This window comes from Taudactylus pleione, unplaced genomic scaffold, assembly GCF_031769625.1.
Source record: "Taudactylus pleione unplaced genomic scaffold, aTauple2 ptg000977l, whole genome shotgun sequence".
In the NCBI taxonomy this organism is placed as follows: domain Eukaryota; kingdom Metazoa; phylum Chordata; class Amphibia; order Anura; family Myobatrachidae; genus Taudactylus; species Taudactylus pleione.
Window position 1 is genome coordinate 4174925 of NW_028285378.1, and position 18448 is coordinate 4193372.

The 18448-nt window shown below is 52.6% G+C and overlaps 1 protein-coding gene across 4 annotated transcripts in view; it reads right to left on the reverse strand.

Moving 5' to 3' along the window:
• The window catches only part of CCDC14 (coiled-coil domain containing 14), an 85386-nt gene that overhangs the window by 42655 nt on the left and 24283 nt on the right, over positions 1-18448 (reverse strand). For all 4 annotated transcript variants that reach the window (XM_088460729.1, XM_088460726.1, XM_088460727.1 and 1 more), the window contains 3 exons: positions 18103-18241; positions 17701-17774; positions 5380-5598 (listed from right to left, as the gene is read on the reverse strand). In XM_088460729.1, coding sequence (XP_088316855.1) covers positions 5380-5598; positions 17701-17774; positions 18103-18241 — 432 coding nt within the window. The remainder of the gene's footprint in view (positions 1-5379; positions 5599-17700; positions 17775-18102; positions 18242-18448) is intronic.

Below are 18448 nucleotides of genomic sequence, written 5' to 3' on the forward strand. Positions count from 1 at the left end.
ACAGACAGGGCAGAAACCTGCACCTTCAAAGAAGCAAGGCGAAACCCATGGTCCAGTCCCGCTTGTAGGAAGGCTAGCACTCTAGCACTCTAGACAGACGAAACTCCGGAGGTGCATAACCTCTTGGTCGACACCACTGGAAGAACGTATACCACACACGATGGTATATTCTCGCGGAAGACGGTTTCCGAGCTCTTAGCATGGTTCGCACTACAGAGCTGGAAAACCCCCTGGACCTTAACATGGCCGTCTCAACAGCCATCCCGTCAAAGACAGCCGAGTCAGGTCCGGGTGAAGACAAGGACCCTGTGACTGAAGGTCCGGTCGTAGCGGCAACCACAGAGGACTGTCCACGGACAGACCCTGAAGGTCTGAGAACCAGTGCCATCTGGGCCATGCGGGAGCTATCAACAGGAGCGTCCCTCCTTCCTGTTTGAATTTCCGGATTACCCGAGGAAGAAGGGAAAACGGAGGAAACAGATAAGCGAACCGGAACCTCCACCGGACGGAGAGCATCCACCAGAGACGCCTTTTCGTCTCTTGTGCGAGACCCGTACACCGGCAACTTGTTGTTGTGCCGGGACGCCATGAGGTCGATCTCTGGAAGACCCCACCTGTCCACCAGCAGTTGAAAAACGTCCGGGTGCAGGGACCATTCCCCCGGATGAACGTCCTGGCGACTGAGAAAGTCCGCCTCCCAGTTTAGCACTCCCGGGATGAATACTGCTGATATGGCCGGGAGATTGCGCTCCGCCCATCCCATGGATTCGGGACACCTCTACGAGAGCCGCCCGACTTCGGGTTCCTCCTTGCCGATTTCTGTAGGCCACGGTGGTAGCGTTGTCCGACTGGACCTGCACTGGGTGACCTTGGAGAACCCGATGTGCCTGCTGGAGAGCATTGAACACCGCGCGGAGCTCCAAGATGTTTATTGGAAGCTCTGTTTCCCCCTGAGTCCACCTGCCCTGGAACAAGTGTGGACCCGAGACTGCTCCCCAGCCCCGAAGACTGGCGTCCGTTGTCAACAGGACCCAATTCGCCACCCAGAATGGACGACCCTTGTTGAGATGGATCGTCTGCAACCACCAGGCTAGGGACAGGCGAACCTCCGGAGTGAGAACCATCGTCTGGGATTTTAGACTCTGAGGCAGTCCATTCCATTTGGACAGGATCAGGTGCTGCAGAGGTCTGGAGTGAAACTGGGCATATTCCACCATGTCGAATACCGACACCATGGAGCCCAGTAACCTCATCGCCGAGTGCAGAGACACCCGGCGGCTCTGCAGACAACTGCGCACCCTCAACTGCAAGGCAGAGATCTTTTCCTCCGTCACAAAGATCCTTTGCTGTCCAGAGTCCAATAAGGCTCCGAGGTGCAGAATCCGCTGAGACGGGATCAAGGTGGACTTCTGCCAGTTTATCAACCAGCCGTGCCGTTGCAGTACCGCAATGGTCAGGTCCAAGTGGCGTAGAAGGAGCTCTGGAGTTCCTGCCACCAACAGAAGGTCGTCCAAGTACGGCAACATGCGGACTCCCTGCAGTCGCAGAGAAGCCGCCATGACCGCCATCACCTTGGTGAAAACACGTGGTGCTGTCGCCAGGCCAAAAGGTAACGCCCGAAACTGAAAGTGGTCGCTGCGGATCGCAAACCTGAGGAACTGTTGATGGCGCAAAAGAATAGGGACATGCAGGTAAGCGTCTTGTATGTCCAATGACACCATGTAGTCCCCAGGTTCCAGCGCCAGAATGATGGACCGTAGGGTCTCCATCCGAAACTTCGGCACCCGCAAAGACTTGTTGAGAGCCTTGAGGTTGAGAATCGGACGATACGACCCATTGGATTTCTGCACCAAAAAGAGATTGGAATAGAAACCCTGGCCCCTCTGGGAGAATGGAACAGGCACTATAACTCCAGCCTGGAGCATAGTGTGCAAGACCTTCCGCAGCTCCGTGGCCTTGTTCCGGTCTGATGGTAGACCTGTGGTGAAAAATCGAGCCGGGGGTCTGTGCCGGAAGGAGAGGGCATACCCGAGGGAGACCACCTCGAGAACCCAAGTGTCTGTCGTGGTGACCGACCAACACCGGGCAAACTGCAGCAGGCGGCCTCCCACTTTGGGATCCCCCAAAGGGAGGCCCGGACCGTCAGGCCGCAGGCTTGTCATCTGGCTTAGGGGCCGGACGTCTGGTACTCCAGGCTTGCTTCCGGGGCTTGGCCGATTTTTTGGGACTAGTCTGTCGGGGAAAGGACTGCGCTTTAGGCCTACCCTGGGCCCTATAAGGCCGAAAAGGACGACATACCTGAACTGGAAGGAGCTGCAGCAGACGGGAGACATGCCGATTTGGCTGCCGCCAGTGTGGCTACAATTTTGTCCAGGTCCAGACCAAATAGAACTTCTCCATTAAAAGGCAACGCTTCCAAGCCCTTTTTGGAATCAGCGTCCGCCTTCCAAGATCGCAACCATGAGGTGCGACGAGCAGCTACAGCTGCCGAAGAAATCCGAGACGCCAGGGTACTGATATCCAAGGCCGCTTCGTTGATATAAGTGGCCGAATCCCGGAGATTGCCGATCAACTCTGTCTGTTCAGCCGAAATCGAAAGACGCCTCCAAAGTTTCAGCCCAGCGCTCCATAGCTCTGGCAACCCAACAAATGGCCAGAGCCGGCCCAGCTGCCCCCCCCCCCCCCCCGCAAGGGAATAAACGGACTTTAGGCAGATCTCCACCTTGCGGTCCGTAGCATCCTTCAGGGAAGACATGGAGGGCATGGGTAATGTGGCACTACAAACTAGGCGTGTCACATGAGAATCCACCTGTGGAGGGGATTCCCACTTAGAAAAATAATTATCCGCAAAAGGATAGGCCACCGCCAAACGCTTCTGTGGCTGGTACCGTTTGCCAGGCTGTTTCCACGCCTCCTCTAAATGGTCCACCAACTGACCCGAAAGAGGAAACACTGTGGCGTCACCCTTAATATCCTTACAAAAAGGCATATTTAGATTTGGACACCGGAGGATCTTCGTCCTCAATCACCAAAGCTGTGCGGACTGCCCGAATAGGTCCAGGAATATACACCTTGGACCTAGCGTCAGCGTCCTTAGTATGGAGAGGTTCCTGGTCCGAAAGATCCAGAATCTCCCCATCATCAGACGTCACATCGTCATCCTCATAAGGAGCAGACAGAGACGCCACTGGCCGCAACACAGACTCCCCTTGTAACACATCCGACAAGTGCTGTACAGAACTAGTCAGGGAATTAACCCAAGCAGGCTCCTGAGAGACCTGGGGAGGGGAAATAGGGAGACTTTGGGGTTCCATCAATTGCCTCGGGAAACCCTGCATGGGTGACGACACCACTGATTGCTGGGACAATCCTATCTGTGAGATCGCAGGCTGCGGAGCTAACTGGCCCACCAGGGTTGTAAGCGCTTTGGCGAAACAAGCCCAGGGCGGCTCCTGTACCGGTGCTGTGACAGTAATTAGCCGCGCCAATAAATAACACTGCCGGCATAGCCCCTCCGCGCTACCCTCCCCCTCCGCTATAGGTACTTTACACGTAGTACACAGAAGCTGGAGAGGAAAGTCACTCTCAGACATGATGGTAAGTATGTGACCCCCTCTCACCAATACTTGTTAGTATAGCGAGAGACCACCCTGCAAGCACCGCACGGGCTTTAGCAGAAAGAACAGGGACAGTGATAAGGCTGACAGTAAGAAATTAAAAGTACAGGCAGCAGCGCTAGCACAGTCACATACAATGCACAGAAAATTAAATCCTGCACTATCAGCGCTGATACTCAACTACGCAGACACAGAGTCTGGTTGGACACAGCGCTGCATACACAGACCTGACCAAGCGGAGGAGAGGTATGCGGGGGGACCCAGACCACGATGCCTCCGTCTTAGGCTTCCAGCAGCGTTCACCATGCGTTTATTGAAGATGGCTACCGAGGAGCATAGAGGAGGCTGGCCTGGGGGAGGAGCGCTGCCACAGGGCCAGTCAGCGTGTGCAGAGAGTGCTGTGTGCAGCGGGGGAGGCGCCAGCTGTGAGACAGGGAAGGCGCGCTCCCCTGGCATGCATTTAACCCCTGGGACGCCGCAGTGCTACCGCTCTGCCGCAATCCGCTGTCCCAGGGGGTAGTGGAAGCGCAGGTTAATACCTGGCTCCACGCTGCAGCCAGTCCCCAGGGAGCCCCCTGCCTGGGGACTTTGGCCCATGTTCAGCAGGGTCCCACCGCGGGACCCCTGCTGCTTACCTGTTGTCCCCCTTAGATCCGGCCATGGCCCAAAACATCTGGGGTCACCCCTAGCTGATCAGTACCGGCGTTCTGGTACCGGCGGGGGTGTAGGGAAGACAGCACGGACGTCAATACTGACTGTCCATGCTGTACTTCCAGATGTGCAGCCACAGCTGCAATGAAGAAAACTTCAGGGGCTCTTCTAAGCCCCCCTTCTAGCAGGTGCATCAGACTCCGGCCGGGCACCAAACGAAACTGAGATGCCTTGGCTCGGGGGCGGGGTATAGGAGGGGGACCCTAGTGCATCCTGGGAGGCTGAAAACTTAACTCTATGGTGCCCGATGCCTGACGTCATCACCTATACCCCAAGGTATCCTGTGGATACCCTATGGACCCTGAAGTAGAAAGAAGGGGGTGATATGCAACCAAAACTTTGGAAAGGTTGTCAAGGGGAAATATATATGCCCCAGGTTTTTAGCTTCCGTCTGGTAGACAGAAGCTGATTAGTAGTCTTGATTACCAGACCACCTGCAAGAGGCTGATAAAGAGTGTGTCAGTCTCTATTGTCAGTCACTCACTGCCTGAAAAACAGGTCAGGGGCCTGTTGAGAGAGACTGTGATTACTGTAAGTGCTTGCTAAGTACTTCTGTTTTGTGAGATGGAGGTTAGGTCCCACCACTCAGAGAGGGAATAATTTTGATTAGTTTGAGTCGGAAAGATCAGGATTTACTTTTCTGCTTTATTTTAGTGCTGCTAATAAAACTAGCTGCCAAGGCCCTGAACTGGTGTACTACTACTTAGCTGCTGCAGGACAATTGCAACCATTTACCTAGAAGGCAGCACCCTTACTCTGATCTTGTCACAATAAACGGAAGTTACATAACTATGTAGGAGACTATAGGAAAGAGATTACAATCTAGAGGGGATTTAGGTGGACACAAAGAAAGGAGAGGAGAACAGCAGGAAGAGGGATGGTAGGCTTGAATTAGGTTTGAATTAAGAGCTAAGTTTTAAAGGCATGTTTAAAGTTTGGATGAAAGTCTAAATAGGTGAGGGAGGGCATTCCAGGAGTTGGGAGTAGCACCATATATAAAAGGGGGCTGTGACCTAAATATGAACAAACGCCACACAAAACAGGAACGTACCCGTTTTCATTTTAGCATAGGTTATGTCATTCTGCTGCCTAATTTTAAGTATTTCTTGTTCCTTTTCTTGGATGATTTGTGTCAACTTCCCATTTTCATCCTTTTGGAAGTCGATAATTCTCAGATGCTCCTCATTTTTACACTGTAGAGACCGGAGACATGTCTGAGACTCTTCCAGTTGATGTTGTAGTTTCTCATTCAGCGACTGGAGTGTAGTCACTGAAATAGAGGATAAGAAGTTACATGGCTGCAGCTCACGTGTGTAGGTTACAGGTCAAAGCTTAAAGTCACTTAAAACCCAATTAAAATAAACAAGAGATATGGTAAGAACTTACCTTTGTTATCTCTGTTTCTACGAAGTCTATAGGGTCCACAGGGTGACCTTGGGGTATAGCTGGATCCTGGATCCTTGGGCACCACGGAGTTAAAGCTTTTAGCTGCTCCCAGGATGCACTTGGGTCCATTCTCCTCTAAACCCCGCCCCCGAGCCACAGGCACCTCAGTTGGTAAGCAGCCAAGGCCGGAGGAGGAGACGAAACAGAGAGAAGGAAGACTGGAACACACAAGAACCATACTCACAGAAATGGGAGACGGAAAACCGGTGACCAGTCACAGAGCCCATATGAAGTGAGGTGCGTCAGGGCGGGTGCCCTGTGGACCCTATGGACTTCGTAGAAACAGAGAGAACAAAGGTAAGTTCTTACCATATCTCTTGTTTTCTACTTCAGGGTCCATAGGGGTCCACAGGGTGACCCTGGGGATTTCCCAAAGCAGTCCAACTAAGGGCGGGGACGCTCCTGTGCTGATAGAACCCGGCGCCCAAAGGATGCATCCTGAGAGGCAAAGGTGTCAAACGCATAGAACCTCAAAAAGGTCTGAATGGAAGACCAGGTGGCCGCCTTACACAGCTGAACAGCAGAGGCACCACAGCTAGCAGCCCAAGAAGGGCCCACGGACTGAGTGGAATGAGCCTTAACAGAGGCTGGAACAGGTAAACCCTCCTGCATATAAGCCTCAATAATAACAGAACGAAGCCAACGGGCCAGAGTCTGTTTGTTGGCAGGCCAACCCCTCTTGTGAAAACCAAAGAGGATAAACAAAGAATCCGACTTCCTCACAGAACTAGTCCGGTCCACATAAACCTGGAGTGCACGGACAACGTCTAAGGAAGCCTCCCCAGCCGAAAGATCAGGCGACTGAAAGGCTGGTACAACAATTTCCTGATTAATGTGGAACCTGGAAACCACCTTAGGCAGGAAATCAGGACGAGTGCAAAGCACCGCTCTGTCCTGATGAAAAGCCAGAAAAGGGGGACGACAGGAAAGCGCCCCCAAATCCGAAACCCTCCTGGCAGAAGCAATTGCCAAGAGGAAAACAGTCTTAAAAGTTAGCCACTTGAGCTCCACTGACTCCAAGGGCTCAAAAGGAGGACCCTGTAAGGCCCGAAGAACCACCACCAAATCCCACGGGGCCACAGGTGGCACAAAGGGAGGCTGGATTCTTAAAACACCCTGGAAAAAGGTGTGTACGTCCGGCATAGCAGCAATCCTGCGCTGGAACCACACCAACAGAGCAGACATGTGCACCTTCAGTGAAGAAAGACGTAATCCTGAATCCAAAGCCGACTGAAGGAAAGCCAGAATACGCGAAACCCGGAACACCTGGGGATCATATTTTCTGGCCTCGCACCACTGAAAGTAAGTGTGCCACACTCTGTGGTAGGTCCTCGCGGAAGCAGGCTTGCGCGCCCTCAGCATGGTGGTAATAACGGAGCTAGAAAAGCCCTGAGACCTCAGGACGGCTGTCTCAAGAGCCACGCCGTCAAAGATAGTCGACCCCAGATCCGGGTGAAGACAGGGCCCCTGAGACAACAGGTCCCGCCGTTGAGGTAGGAGGTACGGAGCGTCGATGGACAGGCTCCGCAGATCGGAGTACCACGGCCTTCTGGGCCACACTGGGGCCACCAAGATCAGTGTGCCTCCGTCCTGCTTGAACTTGCGCAGGACCCGAGGCAGCAGAGATATCGGAGGGAACATGTATCAGACTTGCACCTGATCCCTTGTCCTTGACCTGTACACGGGCAGCTTGTGATTGTGATGGGACGCCATCAGCCCCCACTTGTCCACGAGTAGTTGGAATACCTCTGGATGAAGCGACCATTCCCCGGGATGCACGTCGTAACGGCTGAGGAAGTCTGCCTCCCAATTGAGGACTCCCGGGAAGAAGACTGCCGAGAGAGCTGGAAGATAGCGTTCTGCCCAAGCCAGGACGCGGGACACCTCCGACATCACAGCTCGACTGCGAGTCCCTCCCTGGTGATTGATGCACGCCCCCGTGGTGGCGTTGTCTGACTGCACCTGAACGGCCCTTCCGTGAAGAGCGGTGCCGGACGACTGCAGCGTTCTGTACACTGCCCGCAGTTCCAGGATGTTGATGGGAAGAATCGCTTCCTCCGCCAACCAACGACCCTGAAGTGACAAGGAGCCTGTCACAGCCCCCCAACCCCCTGGAGACTGGCATCTGTCGTGAGGAGAACCCATTCCGGGATCCAAAAGGGGCGCCCCTCGAGGAGATGAGCCGTCTGTAGCCACCAGGCCAGGGACAGACGCACCTCCGAGGACAACACCAGCATCTGAGAGCGGATCCTGTGTGGCAATCCATTCCATTCCGAAAGAATCAGTCTCTGCAGGGGCCTGGAATGGAACTGGGCAAACTCCACCATGTCGAATGCCGACACCATGGACCCCAAAACTCTCATCGCTGAGTGCACCGACACTCTGCCACTGCTCAGACAATTGTGAATCCGCAGCTGTAAGGAGGAGACCTTCTCTGGAGTCAGAAATATCCGTTGCTGACGAGAGTCCAGCAGGGCCCCCAAATGAACCATCCGCTGTGATGGGATGAGGGAGGACTTCTTCCAGTTGATCAACCACCCGTGCGCCTGTAGACAAGCGACCGTCAGGTGGAGATGCTGAATCAGTACCTCCGGGGAGCTTGCCAGCAAGAGGAGGTCGTCTAGATACGGTAGCAACCGTATCCCCTGGCTCCGAAGGTGAGCCGCCATGACCGCCATCACCTTGGTAAATACCCTTGGTGCCGTGGAGAGGCCAAAGGGTAGAGCCCTGAATTGGTAGTGGAGAATAGCAAACCGCAGAAACCGTTGGTGCGATGTTGCTATAGGCACATGGAGGTAGGCGTCCTGGATATCCAGGGAGACCATATAATCCCCTGGTTCCATCGCCAGAATGATAGAATGCAAAGTTTCCATCCTGAATATGGGAACCCTGAGAAACCTGTTCAGGGACTTCAAATTGAGGATGCGGCGATGAGAGCCATTGGGTTTCTGCACCAGAAACAGCGTAGAGTAATACCCCATCCCACGTTGAGATTGTGGTACGAGTATAATGACCCCCGCCGTCAGCAAGGCCTCTATGGCTTCCTGGACCTGCAAGGCCTTGTTTTTTTTCTGAGAAGGACTCGTGCAAAAAACTGGCGAGGCGGCCTGTGCCGAAAAGACAGGGCGTACCCCTGGGAGACCACTTCTCGCACCCAGGCATCCGTGGTGGTATTGTGCCAGCACTGGGCGAATTGAAGAAGTCGGCCTCCCACTCTGGGGTCCCCCAGAGGGAGGCCCGTCCCATCATGCAGAAGGCTTATCTTTTTGCTTGGAAGAAGGGCGCCTAGCACTCCAGGCTTGCTTCTTTGGCTTTGAGGCGGTCTTGGTTGCGGACTGCCTCGGGAAGGACTGGCCCTTTGCCTTGCCCTGAACCCGAAAGGAGCGAAAGGCCGAGCTCTGGACCTCAGCAGGTGTCGTAGCTGAAGGGAGGAAGCCTGACTTGGATTTTGCCAGGGTATCTACTATTTTGTCCAGGTCCGGACCAAACAGTAACTCTCCATTAAAAGGTAAGGCCTCCAAGCCTTTCTTTGAATCTCCAAGACCTCAACCACAAGGATCTGCGAGCAGACACTGCTGCCGCCGAAACCCTAGAGGTCAGCAGGCTAGCATCCAAAAATGCTTCTCCAATGTAGGAAGCGGCATCCCTCATCTGTCCTAACAACTCCTGATGAGGCGTGTTACATGGGAATCGACCGCAGGCGGAGTTTCTCATTTCTTACAATGCGCCTCCGGAAACGGATAATTGGACGCCAACCACTTCTATGGCAGGAATCGCTTACTAGGCGTCTGCCAGGCCACCGCCATGTGATCCGTCAACTGATCAGACAAGGGGAACGCTGCAGATCAGACAAGGGGAACGCTGCAGAAGTAACCTTAGCTTTTTTAAAACTAGGATACCTCGACTTGGGAGCGGGTGCCTCATCCTCAATCAGAAGAATGGCCCGCACATTGATGGAAGACTTAGTGTCTACCTCCTGGACTGAGGCATCTGAGGCTGAGTCATCCTGCACCTCACCATCATCCGAGGACCCCTCAGAGTCCGAAAAATGCGCAGCCTGCGCCATAACTGAGTTTAGACGCCCTGGAGGGCACGTCACTGCGCAACATCGACTGAAAAGCCGAAGATGCTGCCGCCAAATCTTGGACAGTGTGGGAAAGCGCATCCACCCGGGGTGGAGGAGCTGCCACAGGAGCCTGAAACGGCACCACAGCCTGCTGCGCCACAGGGGTGGACTGTATATACATTGGCAACCCCGCATAGGGACCAACAGGCTGAGACCCCGGGGGAGTCTGCAATAATTGTGGGACACCCGGGGAATGGGGGATGGTAGGCTGGGGCAACGCCCTAGAAGGGACGGCAGTCGGGACCGATAGACGGTCCGCGATGGACACCAGCACCTGGGAAAACATCGCCCATGGTGGCTCCTGCGACATATGAGGTTTAGACGTACCAGGGACCGCCTGGCAACGTCCGCACAGGCCGTCCTGTGACAAATCCTCCCTATCCACTCCTGCAGAACAGCGCCTGCAGGAGAACAATACCGGAGCCACGGAGTGCTCAATCTCCTCCTCAGACATGACAGACTATATAATTAAATATACAGTTATGACATAGGAAGAAAACGTGCGCACTCACCAGTGTGCTGGACAACAGCCCACAATATATCCCTGTGTAGCACACAACTGTATGTGACGGACCTCACAAATACGTGATCTATTTAAGTGAGGTCAGTAGAAACACCCTTCCCCCGCACACCTGTAGGGCTTGTAGGAGAAGGAAAGGGATAGGTATAGGCTGACAGTAAGTAGAAATTAGCACAGACAGGCAGCACTAGCAAAAGTCACATACCATGCAGGAAGATATACTCACTGCACCTTTCCACTACAATCAACCTGCTCAGATTCAGTATCTGGGAGGGCTATACTGCTGTCTACACTGTCCTTTTGCAGGGGAGAGGTACACAGGGGGACCGGTCCGCGTGCTCCCTGAGTATCTGCACTGCCACTGGAGAAAATGGCTGCTGGAGACCTCAGAGGAGGAGTGGCCGAGTATCTGCAGCTCAGCGACGCCAGACTACTAGCTGAAAGGCACGCTGAGCTGAGGGGAGGAGCCGCTAGACAGGGAAGGCTTCCTCCCCTGGCTAGCATATTAACCCCCGGGTTGCCGACATCCCGCTTGCCGCGTTATTCACCCTGGTGGTCTAGTGGTCTGGCAGGGTATGCCTCCAATGGAGGGGGAGCCCACGCCACCGCTAGCGCCCCCGGTCTGCCCCCTAGACCGGGGGCATGGGACTGCGTTTAAAAGGAACCCGCGCACCGCCGCTAATCAGCGGTGCGCGGCTTACCTTGATCTCCCCGGCGTCTCCGGCAGCAGTCCCGGGGAAAACCAGAGTCCGGCTAGTACAGACTCTGGCTTCCTCCGCCCCGATCCCCAGTTCAGTACTGGCGTCGCGGCGCCAGCAGGGAGGAGCGGCAGCGTGGGCGTCTGTACAGACAGCCCATCGCTACCGCTCTGGAGAAAAAACCGGTAGTAAAAACAAGAGATATGGTAAGAACTTACCTTTGTTATCTCTGTTTCTACGAAGTCCATAGGGTCCACAGGGTTGACCTTGGGGTATAGGTTGGGAACCAAATCCGGGCACCACGCAGTTAAAGCTTTTAGCTCCCAGGATGCACTTGGGTCCACTCTCCCTATAACCCCACCCCCCAGCCAGAGGCACCTCAGTTTGTAAGTAGCCAAAGGCCGGAGGAGGAGAGAAAAAGAGAGAGAAAACTGGAACACTCTAGAACCATACTCACAGAAAAGGAGACGGGAAACCGGTGACCAGTAACACAGCCCATATGAAGCCAGGTGCGTCAGGGCGGGCGCCCTGTGGACCCTATGGACTTCGTAGAAACAGAGATAACAAAGGTAAGTTCTTACCATATCTCTTGTTTTCTACTTCAGGGTCCATAGGGGGTCCACAGGGTTGACCTTGGGGATGTCCCAAAGCAGTTCAACCAAGGGTGGGGACGCTCCTGTGCTGAGAGGAGAATCCGTCGCCAAAAAGGAAGCATCCTGAGAGGCAAAGGAAACCAATGCCTAGAACCTTAAAAAAAAAGGTTTGGACAGAAGACCACGTGGACACCTAGTAAGGCAAAACAGCCGAGGCGCCACAACGAGCCGCCCACGAGGGTTACATGACCCGAGAAAAAACAAGCCTCAACGACAGAAATGCCTACCTATGGGTAGGCCCCTGAGGAAGACATACGAGGCCATCCAGCCAACATTTCATTATAGGCCGGCCATCGTTTCCTGTGAAAACCAGAAACCGCAGACCACCAATAAGGAGTCCGATTACCATAAGGAACTTGAACGGATCATATAAAGCCAAAGAGGCCGGACCACAGTCAATGAGGCCACACCAGCCGAGAAGACTGGGGACTGAATGGCCGTACCATAAGTTCCAGAATAATATGGAACCTAAAAACCACTCTAAGAAGAAATACAGGGCGAGAGCAACTCACACCCTGACATGATGCCCTCCAGAAGAGGGAGCCACATGAGAACGCTCCCAATTCAGACACTCTCCTGGTTGATTTAAACACCCTGAGAGAGAGAGAGCTTAAACAATAGACCATGTAATGGCTATCACAACCAGCAGTTCCATTGACTGTCCCCGGACGGAACAAAGAACCACTACTAACTCCCCAGGAGTCCCTAGGGAGGACAAGTGGAGGCATAATCCAGAAAACACTCCAAAGGATGAACTGGATACCAGAGCGGAGCAATTCCATATCTTAACCATACCGACAGTGTAGAGATCCGCACTGTCAGGAAGGCCAGGCCAAGGGTGAAACCCAAGCCAGCCGGAAGGAATGCCAGAATATCTGAAAATCCTGGACACCGGAGGATCGTATCGACAGGTACGATACCATAAGAATTATGTGTGTGCCACAGTCCGTGGCAGATCCCAGCAAAGTCTGGCCTATCTGCTCTAAACATCTCAATGAAGACAGAGCCAGGGAAGCCCTAGGACCACAGTAGGGGCGCAGTCAAAGACAAACGATCCAGGTCCAGGGAAAAACAAGGACCCTGAGACAACAGGTCCAGATAGTGAAGCAGTAGGAACGGAGTATCGATGAGGAGACTCCGAAAATCTCAGTACCAGTGATGTCTGGGACGAACTGGAGCCCCCAGAAGGAAAGCCCCTCCGTCTCGAATTAAACTTCCGAAGACCTCGAGGAAGAAGGGAGACCGGAGGACACAGGTACACAAAGTGGAAGGACCACTTCACTGACAAAGAGTCACTGAAGGTAGCTTCAGTACTCCTGGAGCTGGACTGTAACACCGGTAATGTGTGATCAAGTCAGAAGGCCATGAGGATCAATCCCCTCAGGGAGGCCCCCTCTGCTCACCAGGAGTTGAAACCTCTCTTGGAGAAGAGACTAGTCCCCGGGATGCACGTCGCAACAGCTGAGGAAGCCCGCTTCCCAATGGAGAGCTCCGGGAATAAACACTGCAGAGTTAGCCAGGAGAAGACCCTTGGACTATGCCAGAATGGATGACATACCTGACATTGCCACCCAACTACCAGTGTTGCCTAGATGGAAGTCACTGTTGTGACACTGTCGGACTGAACCTATTCAGGTTTACCGTGACATATGGGTTAGGCCAGAGTGAAGGTCCAAGACAGCCTAAAGCATCAACAAGTTAAGTGGCAGGACAGAAACGACAGACGTCCAACTGCCCCGAAACGAATGCGGACCAGACACTGTCTGTAGCAAAGAACACCCTGGACGAGATGGCCATAGCCACCCGGACAGAGACCAACTCGCCTCTGGAGAAAGTATCATCGTTCGAACATCGATCCGATGGGAAAAACTCGATCCATCTGGAGGGGAGTCAATTATGGCAAGGTCTGGAATGGAACTGAGCACATTCCACCCTACCAAAAGGTAGACACTCTGGTAGACCGCGCATCACAAAGAGTAATGACATATGTCGAATGCGTAGATATCCGCACACTCCAAGTTGAAGAGTGGAGATCTTGTCTTACGCCAGAAAAATTCTCAGAGTCTGAGAATCCAGCAGTGCTCCCAGATGAAGAAAACCCTGTGAGGGATGTAGGGAGGACTTTTTCTCCGTTGACTAATTATCTGTGCCGAGAAGAAGCCACGGTTATCCTGACCTGGCGGTAAAGTACCTTGGTGATCCTGCTAAAAGCAGGAGACCGTCCAGAGAAAGGAGCATTCGGATACCCTGAACAGGTGAACTGTCAGAAAATCCATAAGGCTGGTAAACCCCGGTGGAGTTGAGGACAGTCCCAAAAGGCAGAGCCCGAAACTTACAAGTGTTGCTGTGGCACAGCAAACCTGAACCCCTGCTGATGAGATGGCTCTGTACGTACCCGTAGGTACGTATCCTGAATACTCAGATATACCCTAAAATCCCCAGGTTCCAAACGTCGGATGATGGAGCATGGACGATTCCACCTGAGTCCAGGCACCGTTGGAATCTGATTCAGGGATTTGAGACAGAGTATAGGCAAATGAGGACCAGTCGGTCACCGCCCCAGAAAGAAAGTAGAACAACCAGTCCCTCACTGAGATAGTGAGGTTGGCCGAAATAGCTCTGCTTACCACAAAGACTGTATAGCTTTCTGGGACTGTAAGGCCCTGATCAGGTCTGAAGAAGGGCCCGTGTAACAATGCCTGTGAGGAGGCTGCCTGAGCAATGAGAGGCCGTTGAGAATCAGTACCTCACTCTGGAAATTCCCCAGATGTAGACCTGTCCCGTCAGGCTGAGGGTATATCCTCAGGTGTAGAAACAGGGTCGTCCGGAAGTCCAGGACTGCTCGGTACTGGATATGGTGGCCCCCATGGAGGCCGACAGCCTAGGAAAAAAACAGGCCTTTAGGCTGACCCTGAGGACAAAAAGACTTAACAGAGTTAGTCCGAATGTAGTGGGAGTAGCTAAAGACGGTATCTCCCCATTAGTGATACTGCCAATGATGCAACGATCTTGTCAAGGTCAGGACCAAACAAGATCTTCCCCATGGAAGGAGTGTGCACCTCTGCTTTCCCATAACGCAGCCATAGGGTACTGCGGCGGATACAGACGCCGCCGAAACCCTGAAAGTTAGAAGACCGGCATCCCATGAGGTAATCCCACATATGACCACTGCATATTTTATGTGAGCGGCAAAAGATATTTGAACCTCAGGACGTGTTGGAGGGGAAAAACGTCACAAAAGCATCACCCTGCGATGGCCATGGTAGGACGGGCAACAGGCCCTGAAAACGAGTACATTGATTTCAGGCAAAGTTACCACCTACGGATCCGTAAAATCCGTCCAGGCCGGGATGGGAGGCGTATTAATGCCTGTAACCCGATGATTAACATACAAATCCATCCCAGAAGGGGATTTCCATTACTTGTGAGGACCCTCAGGGAATGGGAAACAGGAGGCCTTTGTGACTCCTCGTATCTGGCGACAGCCAGACTCCCGCTATGAGATCCACCCGCTGGGCAGAAAACGGGAGATGTATGATACTGGTGCAGGATCGACATTCTCTATATCTAGAATGAGCCTGGCTACCAGCCCCAAAGCAGGGATAATAATACTTGAAATCGGCTCCCCCCATGTGAGAGGGAAAGAGCCGAATATACCATCCAGTTCACGGCAGAGCCACTGGTCAGTAACCACAGGGCATATATCACGCCAATTAGTATTTCTATAAAACAACATCCACCAGGGTGGCCGTTGTGGTAATCCCTGCAAGGGGAATGACAGACCGATGTGGTATCGGAGGTAATTCATGTACTGTGAAAAACCCCGGCGGGGAGCGACAGTCTGTTGCACAGGGGTAAATTGCAAGAAATTGCAAGATACCCCGAGTTCAAAAGGGCAGTATGGTGAAGTAACTCCAAGCGAGTGACGACAATGGGGCCCGCCCGGCGATCCTCAAAGGAGAGGATCCTGAGAAATAAACCGCCCTTTAAGGGGGTCGTGCAAGGGGCCCGCCACCAGATGGCGCCGCATACATAAACCTTTCTGAGTTAAAATCCTCCGCACTAATTCCTGCAGGCTATGACTTGCAGGATAGCAATAATGGGTGCAGTATCGTGTGCAATCTCCTGGTCAGATATATCTGACTATCTTGACGGAAATATTAAGCAGCGCCATACCGGTCCTGACTGACGCTAAGATTAGCTGCAGGGACCCATTATCAGCGTATGCAACTCACAGTTCCATCTAAAATATGGCAACGTGCAGCACGCAACAGTATGTGACAAACCTCACAGATATTAACAAATATATATATGTGAGGTCTCAGAACCACCCCAGGTACACCTGTATTAGGGCAGATAAAGAAAAGGGATAGATATACACTGACAGGTGAGAGAAAAAGCAGACAATCAGCACTAGCAAAAGTCACATACAATGCAGAAAAATATATATACATACATAAGCATGACATATAATATACTGCACAATGTCGCTACATTCAACTGCCCAGATTCAGTGTCTGGGAAGGCTATAGCGCTGTGTACACTCACCCAAATGGCCAGGTACGCAGGGGGACTGGGCTCACTGTCCTCCTAGGAGTTCTGCAGCACCACCGAGAGATAATGGCCGCTGGAGACCTCAGAAGAAGCGTGGCCCGCGCAGGAAGCAGCTCAGCGACGCCAGACTGTAGTATTGAAAGGCGCGCTGAGCTGAGGGGAGGAGCCGCTAGACAGGGAAGGCTTCCTCCCCTGGCTAGCAATTAACCCCCCGGGATGCCGGCTCCCGCTGCCGCTATAATCCCTGGTGGGCTGTGGACACGCGGGGTATGCCTCCATGGAGGGGGAGCCCGCCGCCACCGCTAGCGCCTCCGGTCTGTCCCCAGAGACCGGAGGCATAAGGCTGCATATTCACACGTGGATCACCGCAAGCGGTGACCACGCGACTTACCTGTCCCCGTCGATCCGGCAGCAGCCCAGGGATTCCTCCAGAGCCCGGCTAGTACAGACTCTGGGGTCCCGCTGCGATCCCCAGATCTGTACTGGCGTCGCAGCGCCGGCGGGGTGTAGGAGCGGCAGCTCAGACGTCCATTGGACAGTCTGATGCTGCCGCTCTGAAGAGTAGTAAAAAATAATAAAATAAAACTCTTTTAAGCTTAGGGGCTGCTAAGCAGCCCCCCTGCAGTAACGGTGACCCGACTCCGGCCGGGCACCAACTTAAACTGAGGTGCCTCTGGCTGGGGGGTGGGGTTATAGGGAGAGTGGACCCAAGTGCATCCTGGGAGCTAAAAGCTTTAACTGCGTGGTGCCCGGATTTGGTTCCCAACCTATACCCCAAGGTCAACCCTGTGGACCCCCTATGGACCCTGAAGTAGAAAATAAATTTAACTAAGTTAAAAAATAAAAAGTTTCCCGACTCCGGCCGGGCACCAGCTTAAACTGAGGTGCCTGTGGCTCGGGGGTGGGGTATAGAGGAGGATGGACCCAAGTGCATCCTGGGAGCAGCTCAAAGCTTTAACTCCGTGGTGCCCGAGGATCCAGCTATACCCCAAGGTCACCCTGTGGACCCCTATAGACCCTGAAGTAGAAAGGACAATAACTGTCCTGCTCCTTTTCTTACTGTGCTAACGCAGACAGTTTATTTATAACCCCTCTTGGCTCATTCAGTTGCTTAGTTATATGCAATTTGGTGTTCTCCAAGGAAGCTTTCCATGACTGACTACATCAGAGACATCATACAACAGCAACATAGAAACCGCTCCCAAGAGAGATCTAGGTTGCATCAATAACTGAGCATTGGGGTCATGCAGTAAGAGTACTTTGCAATAAATACATTGTTTATTTCTATGGTTAAGGTTTTTGATTTTCTTTCATAACTTCGCAACAACACAAAAGAGAACAGTTGTGTGGATGCAGAGATTCCCCAATAACTCACATTCGTAGTTCTGCTCGTCAGATCTCATTACCCTCTCCCGATCTCGAAGCTGCTGGTTTAAAATTCGTAGTCGCCTGAAAAATTGTTACTTGAAATAAGTGATTGGCACAATGGTTTACTCTGCTTTATTATCACTGAAAAATCCTTGTATCCAATGTGACATATCCTTCTTTTACAGTAATAAACACAGTATATCCATTACACACACCTACTGGGTCAGATTAAGTTCCCCAGAAGAAAACCATTTTAAGGATATCATGAGATTTCATACCGCCAGCAATAATCATTGTAGACCAGTAATCTTACTTAGTACAGAATAAAATGTAGCTGTCACACAGACTTGGTTAAGCACATAATATTAAGTCTGTGATATAACATTTGGTTGTACTAAAGATCAGTTACCTCCGAAGCTGAGCATTCTCACTTCTCAAGGGCTGCAGAGCAATAGCAATCTCCGCATGTACATTGCTGCTTCCGACTACATCAGGCAGCACAGACATGTGTTCCAACTCCTCAACCAGTCGCAGCGCCTCCCCGTCATCTGTAAGCACAGAGAATTGGGAGACAGAATTGACATAATAAACAAACTATTCTTTGAGAAAACAAAGCTACAGAAATACAATGAGGCTTCCCTCCAGAATAATTGTTTAAGCCCTTATTTTCCTGGGACATTCAACAGCTTCTTCTAAAAGTCATAATTTGCCTTCCACATGAGAAAAGTTGCCAGATCTGCCATATAACATCTCAG